The sequence below is a fragment of the Durio zibethinus genome, chromosome 6 (genome assembly GCF_047325235.1).
Source record: "Durio zibethinus cultivar Kanyao isolate XHJ-2024 chromosome 6, ASM4732523v1, whole genome shotgun sequence".
Lineage (NCBI taxonomy): Eukaryota > Viridiplantae > Streptophyta > Magnoliopsida > Malvales > Malvaceae > Durio > Durio zibethinus.
Window position 1 is genome coordinate 30,725,697 of NC_143167.1, and position 8,525 is coordinate 30,734,221.

The 8,525-nt window shown below is 35.1% G+C and overlaps 1 protein-coding gene and 1 pseudogene across 3 annotated transcripts; one reads left to right on the forward strand and one right to left on the reverse strand.

Moving 5' to 3' along the window:
- The first annotated feature begins 552 nt into the window (after positions 1-552).
- LOC111284780 (protein FAR1-RELATED SEQUENCE 6 pseudogene) lies at positions 553-5,331 on the forward strand (annotated as a pseudogene). 2 transcript variants are annotated; one of them, XR_016343049.1, is made up of 3 exons: positions 553-695; positions 2,113-2,301; positions 3,184-5,331. The product of XR_016343049.1 is annotated as a protein FAR1-RELATED SEQUENCE 6 pseudogene, transcript variant X2 (transcript). The 2 variants fall into 2 exon arrangements; XR_016343048.1 differs by having other exon boundaries at positions 3,216-5,331.
- A 472-nt stretch (positions 5,332-5,803) lies between these two features.
- LOC111284781 (vesicle-associated membrane protein 711-like) lies at positions 5,804-8,283 on the reverse strand. The gene is made up of 4 exons (XM_022873721.2): positions 7,752-8,283; positions 6,918-7,108; positions 6,402-6,565; positions 5,804-6,204 (listed from the first exon to the last, which is right to left on the reverse strand). Exons 1-4 carry the CDS (start codon positions 7,966-7,968, stop codon positions 6,114-6,116), a joined length of 663 nt encoding a protein of 220 aa, XP_022729456.2. The 5' UTR covers positions 7,969-8,283; the 3' UTR covers positions 5,804-6,113.
- Positions 8,284-8,525: the final 242 nt, after the last annotated feature.

The following is an 8,525-nucleotide window of genomic DNA, read 5'->3' on the forward strand; positions in this document are numbered from 1 at the left end:
TAAAATAGCAACAATCTTACAAAAAAAAAAAAAACCTTTAAATTCATGTTATCTCACTCATTATCCGAACAAAACAATGATTTTAGGTGTATACCAAATTAAAAAAATCAATATCGAATAATGCTTAATTGACATATAGTTTGTTAAAAATTATTTATATTTTTTGTCTGAAATTTTTAATGTTTGATAATCACTTTAAATTTCGATTAATTTAGAGTAGAAGTGAATCAAATCTCATAAAAAAAATAAATTTTTTTAAATTTATTTTTTTATTTATAAAATTTGAAATCAAATTTTTATTTTAAAAAATTAATTTTTTTACTGCTTAAATCAACAAACGTCGGTAAAAATTATGTTTATTTTTCAAATACAAAGGATTAAACTTAATTTAATTTGTATATTATGGATATGTTGTTGAAAATTTATAATTTCTTAAAGAAAAGGACGGAGAAAAAAATGGTAAATACAAACGAAGCCACCACCAACCCAAAGCAGCACAGCGGACACACCACGTTGTAAACATAAAAAAGCGAAAGTCCCCACGTGTCAGATGAGCGAGTTGATAGATCTACGAAACCTCTGTAAGCCCGAGTGTGAGACTCGCATTTTCCTGCCCAAACGCAAACTCGGAAGCTGTGACTCAGCGCCGTCCCCCGATTCTTCCTCGTCTCACCCATCAAGCTCAATGATTCATCGTAAGATCATCTATAATTTCAACTTATCACCGTCAAATTTGAAGGTTTTTTTTGTTGGCTTAAATTTTATCAGTTTGACTTAGGGTTTCGATTGATTTGGATTTTTGTTTGGTTGCTGAGATAAGTAAAGAACTTATAAATGAAGTAATCAATTGATTATTGACAAGTGTTAGGCTTGAATTTTTTGGATGGTCTTAATTGCTACTAAGTATTAACAGAGTAGCGAGGTACGAAATAATGACGTTCAAATTTTCTCAGCAACCAAACGGAAAATAAAACACTCATGATGCTCATATATTTATACCTTTCTATTTAAAATTAGCAATTCAATCTTTTGCAGCACTTGTTTTATCGGCAGGAAATTGGATTAATCTTATCCGGGCGCAAGAAATTTAGGTTACTTGCTTTGGGTCATGATAAATAGTAGTACTAATCAAGCATTTGATGACTATAATTCTTTTGTTTTGTTGTGATCGCCTTTACAATTTGCTGATTAATGGGGTTAATGCTGGGTAATTTCTTACCTATAATTTCATAGTATAACCAGACTATTGCAAGGATTATATGGTCCAATTATAGCTGTGAATACAGCTTTTGTTTATTTGAAAATGCATTTTTGTTCTGGTTTTGGACTATAAGTTTGGGACCAATGAATTTTAGCTGCAAGGGAATTAGAATGTGGGGGTGTCTCTTATTTGGTTTTTGTAGCAAGGGTTTTTGTTAATTTAAGTTTATATTTGAAAATATCTCCCATGTGGTTTTTTATTTATCTATGCCGCCCATGTCATCATTATTGTTATTTGTGTCTACATCATCATAACATCGGTGCCTCAACAGGCAAGTATTCTGTATTGCTATTCCATTGTTGCTGCTGCTATTTCTAACTCCTGAGCTGGCAAATATGTATAAGAGTATGTCTTGGTTGAGACTTGAGATTGAGGAAATATAGAGATATTCACATGTTATTTTGCATAAAATCATGTTAAAGCAATTATTTGATAAATCTTGCAATGACCAGTTCTGTTCTGCTTTTCACATCATTGGGTGAATATTATGCAACAAACTGATCAGGATATTCTGTTTTCTTCTTCCGCTCATTGTCTTATGCTGGTCTCCTAGGTGTCGGTGCATGGACATCATTGTTAAGTTTCTTCAGAAATTAGTTCTTTATTATTTGCTCACAGTTCTTTTGGTTTAAATTGCTGAAGCTTGTCTGGGAATCTAATTGTCTTGTTTGGGTGAAAGAAGCTCTTACAACTTTAATCTTATGGAAAGGCATTCTACTTTCTTTAAATTTTCTTATTGTTATGGTCTTGCATTTTATCTGGATGCTTATAATATGCTATGGTGAGGCTAGTTTGTTATGCTTATCAGCTTTTGCACAAGTTTAAGGTTACATTTTCTTTTTGTGGTGAAGGGATGCTGTAGGGTTAGCTATAGTGGTTAAACTATGCCAAAGAGGGGAAGCTTGTTCTGTAAGCAGATAATCCATGGGCTTCTTGGAGCTTCCAAGTCTTTTTCTTGATTATAATTTGATAGGGAAGCCAATGTGGCTAATTCTTTGGCGTCAACAACATGAAGAACGGTGGTGTTGTTTAAGTTGAAGGTATGACTACATTTTTTTAAAATTTTTCCTCCCTAGTTGCTATTCTATGTTTGATTGCAGTACAATGTGATGAAATGGGCAGCTGTTTCCTTGCCATGCCAGCTTCTATCATTGTAACAGCAGCTTCATTCCTTGCTGTTCCAGCTTCCATCATTGTAACAGCAGCACATTTCATCACATACACCACATATACTGAAGTTATTCTTATTCAGTTTAAGCTCTTTTTTATTGCATCTATGTTATTTGTGGCTCGAAAATAGACCATTGAGTTTAACATTGGACCACATAACAGAAATTACATTTAACCTTACTTCTGGCCTAGCCCAAAAAGAAAGTAACTCTAACTATCTTCTCTTCTACCAAACCCTTGTTGACTCTCTTTACTGGGATCCACATCTTTTGCGTTCATTGTAGAAGTCCAATGTGTGACTGAAAATTAGCATTTATTAAGGAAATGCTACTCTTCTCGGAGTTGACATTGCTCATTTGAATGGGTCCAGTCTCCAAGATTATGTTGTTAGATTTTTTAATTAGGCTTCATGTTTAGCCCAAGCAGAATGGTAATATATAGTTGATTTTCTTGGAAAGCTTTATCTGACACTCTTATTATGTTTTTGTCAATGTATTATTGTATTAGTAATTAGGCTTTGTGCTTCTTGTGATGTTTATTATCCTTCCAGTTTCTGTATATGTATGATATTAGATCTTTGGACAGTTTTATTGCTTTTTATGTTTGTTTTCTTACAAATTTTTTCTGGAATAAACTATATTGTATTGTACTTTTGATTTCTATGATGCTTAATACAGGATTGTCTATACAGGATTGTCTATGTTGTTGACCTTAATTTTATTAATTAATGTTACCTTCTTGGGGTGTTGCAGAGTTTGAATATTCCTTTCACTTTGTTTTCCAGATGGAAGAAGTTTGCCTCAATAGCGAGCCAGTATTTGATGAGATCGATGAGTATGAGGGTGAGGGAGACTGCAGTGCGGTGGAACATGATGAATCTGGTGCGAAAAATTCGAAGAAAGAACCGCCTCCACCTACTGTTGGTTTGGAGTTTGATTCTTTTGATGAAGCTTATGACTTCTACAATATGTATGCTAAGGAGCAGGGTTTTGGCATCAGAGTTAGCAATTCATGGTTTAGATCCAAAAGGAAGGAGCGGTATAGAGCAAAACTTAGCTGTAGTAGTGCAGGTTTTAAGAAAAAGAGCGAAGCCAACAATCCAAGACCAGAAACAAGAACTGGTTGTCCCGCTATGGTAGTCATTAGGCTTCTGGACTGTAAAAGGTGGAGAATAGTTGAAGTTCAGCTTGAACACAACCACCAGGTGAGTCCACAGATCAAAAGATTTTACAAGTCTCATAAGAAAATGATTCTTGCAGCCAGAAAGGCACAACCACCACCAGAGCCTGTTACAGAAATACATACTATCAAGTTGTATAGAACAGCTGCCATGGATGCTGGGTTTAACGGATTCTCAAATATTTCTGAAAGAGAGGGTATTCATCCAGCTGATCACTCTAAACATTTGGAACTTAAAGAGGGAGATGCTTATGCTGTTTATAATTACTTCTGTCGCATGAAGTTGACTAATCCAAACTTCTTTTACTTGATGGATCTTGATGACAATGGTTGTTTGAAGAATGTCTTTTGGGCAGATGCTAGGTCCAGGGCTGCTTATGGTTACTTTTGTGACACCATCGCAATTGATACAACATGCTTGGCAAACAAATATGAAATTCCTTTGATTTCTTTTGTTGGAGTGAACCATCATGGACAATCGGTGTTGTTGGGATGTGGCTTCCTTGGACATGAGTCAGTAGAGTACTTTGTCTGGATCTTTAGAGCATGGCTTAAATGCATGCTAGGGCACTCACCGCAAGTTATTGTTACAGATCAGTGCAAATCTTTGCAAATTGCTGTCTCTGAGGTTTTTCCTAAGGCCCGTCATTGTTTTTGTATGTGGTATATCATGCAGAGAGTTCCAGAGAAGTTGGGGGGATTGAAAGGATTTGAAGCAATCAAAAGACAGTTGAATAAAGCTGTCTATAACTCCCTGAAGATTGTCGAGTTTGAAACTTCTTGGGCTGAAATGATCAAGCAGCATGGACTTGGGGATAACAAATGGGTCCAGACATTGTACGAAGACAGAAAACAATGGGTTCCAGTTTATTTAAAGGATACATTTTTTGCTGGAATGATCCCTATCCAAGAAAATGAGAGCTTGACTGCATTTTTTGATGGTTATGTACATAAGCATACATCTTTCAAGGAATTTGTTGATAAGTACGATTTAGCTCTTCACAGGAAGCACCTGAAAGAAGCCACAGCCAATATGCAGTCGAGAAACTCATGCTTTGAATTGAAAACAAGATGTAATTTTGAGATGCAGCTCTCTAAAGTGTATACGAAAGAAATCTTTAATAAGTTTCAATCCGAAGTTGAGGGGATGTACTCTTGCTTCAATACAAGGCAGGTGAGCGTGAATGGGCCAATAATAACATACATTGTTAAAGAAAGAATCGAAATTGAAGGAAATGAGAAGGACGTTAGGAGTTATGAAGTTTTATTCGAGACTAGTCAGGTGGATATCCGATGCATATGCAGTTTGTTCAACTACAAAGGTTATTTATGCAGGCATGCCTTAAATGTTCTTAATTATAATGGTGTGGAAGAAATCCCCTCACGCTATATACTGCCTCGATGGTGTAAAGATTTCAAGGGCAGGCATGTTGATCAAGGTGGCTCCACTGACATTGATGTGTATAACACAGTTTATTGGCATAATCACTTGCATAAGTGTGCAGTTCCAGTTGTAGAAGAAGGAGCACAATCTCAGGAACACTATAAGATTGCACTGAATGAATTGCAGGAATTATTGAACAGATTTAATCTTGTAGAGGACAGCTTAGTGTAACAAAGTGTATCAAAAACCCGAAACGTATGTTTGAATTAGCAAGAAATACAAGGTTTTGTTGTAATTACGAATTGGATGCATTCAAATTGCAAGTTAAATAACTCAATGATGCCTCTGACTGATTTTTCCCTAAGATGCAGTTTGATTAGGAAGAGCACTCTCGCATGGAAATGAATGTTAAAACCTCATTTGAACGTTTGGAAAACCTCCTGAGACTACTTTTACGGCACATTAACAGTTATGAAACGCTTTTGGAATACGTAATTGGAAAATAGTTTATGGCTTTGTATCTTTAGTTATATGCTGGAGCATGAATTTCCTCATGTCAGTCTCATTCTAGAAATATGGAATTTTCATTATGAATTTGATCATGTCTACGTTCTTACAATCTAGAGGTCTCGGTGTGGAATGCTGTTTGTATAACTAAAACAACTTTATAGCATACAAAATTAGAGTAACTGAGTGCTAAACTCTTAGATTTAATGATCAAAGTTCAAATTTTGACAATTTCAAATAATAAATTCAAGTAACAGAAAAAAAAAAAAAAAAAGAAGCAGCAATGAAGATAACAAGTAGACTTTTCACCAAAAATTATAGTCTTGGATAAATTGAGTAATCAATCAAGCCATGTCTTCAAAAGACAAATACCAACCAGTTTCAAGTTCCATGAAGAACCACGGTTACACAACTGCAGCACCAAAGTTCTAGCTCTTCACATTGAAAAATTGAATAAATAAAAAGTAAATACAACTCACTGCGGAGGAAGTTGAAACAGAAACATCCCACATATACTCCCAAGCAGAGACTAAAAACAAGCAAACAAACTCAGAAACAAATCTAAAGGGGGCATGTGGCTGCGGAATTTGTTTGAATCTCAAAGTGTTGACCTCATTTTAGGCAGGAAGGTAGCGTGATCCCATGGCAAACAAAAGCAAGCACAACATAAACAATAATTAGGAGGAGGATTATCAAAGCAACCCTGCAATGTGCAAAGCAAGTCAATGAGTGCTAAATTCATCTGTCCTGGTATCTCTTCTATTTTATGGAGCAAATGTGCACAAAAAGCTGACTGTTATTGGGAAACTATGCTCTTCTTTAGTAAATTTCACTTCTAACCTTAATGCAGTGCATGTGCATGTAAACATACAAAATCGGGTTAAAGTTCAGAAAGCATACGTCAGCTTGACGTTTCTCCACCATACTGTGTTTCTAAAACGGCGAGCTTGTTTTCTGAAGCGAAAGGTATTTCCTTGCATGTTAGTGGTTTTATCCACCAGCAACTCTAAGCGATCACCTCTCTCTAAAACTTTGTCAATATTCTCTATCATAACGTTTCGCACCTATTAGAGTACAAGAAACAACATTAGACCATGGTCAAAAAAAAAAAAAAGAGGAGTAAGTTGAATGCACTTAAGCAGAAAGGCCATAACTGCAGGTGACAATTTAATGTAGGGCACCCCTTAAATGTAACATGTTAAATGGTATGTAATAGATCAAAATAGAAAATTTTTCTTCCATGTGATGCAAACAGCAAACTAATTCATCTTTAAAGTAGGTACAAGCTTATCCTTATGCATTCAAATAAACACGATAATGATTAATAGGTAGAATATGAAAAAGGACCGTCAACGAGAATCTAGAAGAATTAGAATAATAGAATTGATAGCCTGATTCGAAGCATTCAAAACCTACCTGACTCATTTCACCTTTTAGTCGATTTATCCTATCAGCATTAGGATCACTTGAGTAATATTCCATTTGCTGGCTCAAAACCCTTGAAAATTCATTGTTCATTCCATATGGAAGGGCTGAAAATACTGCTCGGCCGTAAGTCCTGACGAATCTCTGATGAATGTCTAGAAGAAATGCAAAAGGAATTCGCCCTGCAAAAGATAAAATAAACACATCAACTATGACCAAAAAAATTATCATCAGCAACATTTGGACAAAAGAGTTCTTAACAAAGAAGAGTTACACAAAGTACTAGCAAACCAAAAGGATATTCTAGCTATAAATTCTCAGTTTGATTAATGAGAAATCAACAGATCGTTCTGAAGAACATAAATATTACCATCTCCAACTCATCAAACAAACTAAAATTGAAATTCCTTCAAAAGCAGAAGATGAGTGTTAATTTCTCAGAACATAGCATCTATGCTACCATTGCCGAAATGATATGATCATTGACCACCCCTCAAAAAAAAAAAAATCCCTTTTACCCTTTCCTATTCTAGAATTGAAATTGCACTTTTGAACTTTTAATCAAACCCTAGATTGCCAACCGAGCATAAAACTTCAACTTTTTTCTCAATCGCCTACTTTTATCTCTAATTTCCGAAACTAATCGACGATACATAACAAAGCAATAGAAATGGCAACGAATCAAATATAAAACCACTTTCATGTAAGAAAAGAAAAGAAAAGAAAAGGAAAGGAAAGAAAAGGAAACTTCTTTTTATAAAAATTGACATTTAAAAATTTAAATAAACAAAAAAAAAAAAAATCTGAGAGAGCTAATTGACCTACTTCCGGCACTTTCGTCGGCCATACAAAGAACGGTGAGTCCATCGGTGCGTTTAACGTGGAAGATGTATCGATCTTGTGAATACGAAATGTGAGTATCGTTGTCTCCCGGTATTTTCTCCAGAATTTGCCGGGCGATGGCGTTCGCGTTCGTCGACACCTCAGTGAACTCCGCCAGGACCACCGATCCACGCGCAACCAGCGCGTATAGTATTGCCATCGAAATTCTAAACCTCTTTCTAGATCGCTTGTGTCTAAAAGACAGTAGCTTCTCTTTTTTTTTTCATTTCTCTTTCTAACTTTGCAGCCGTAAATTTTGTTAATCAGCTGAGATTACAAAATAAAAAATAAAACTGTTAAAAAATATTACTACTAAAGGGTTTTAATTGAATTATAAAAGCAGGAAATTTTCCGCGGAAAGGTGAATCGAGGTAAAGAATATGGTACAGGAAAAGAGAGGATAGGGAAAAAGGACTGATTGATTCGCCTTTTTTTGGAGAAGGAAGGAACGTACGTTGGCGTTTTCCTCTGTTTTCTTTTTTAGTCTGATGGTATTCTTTTGTCCTAAAAAAAGGTACAATTACAAAACATCTGGTTGTACATTGATTTGGAGTTGGTTTTCTGTCTGCAAACGATATTTTTCTTTTTTATTTTGCCAGGGCAAAGGATAATTTAATTAAGCATATTGATTCTTTACGTTATGAAAACTTTTATAGGATGAGAAAAAATTTTGAAAAAATTAAATATTTGAATAGTTGGTTTTTGGATAAATTTTTT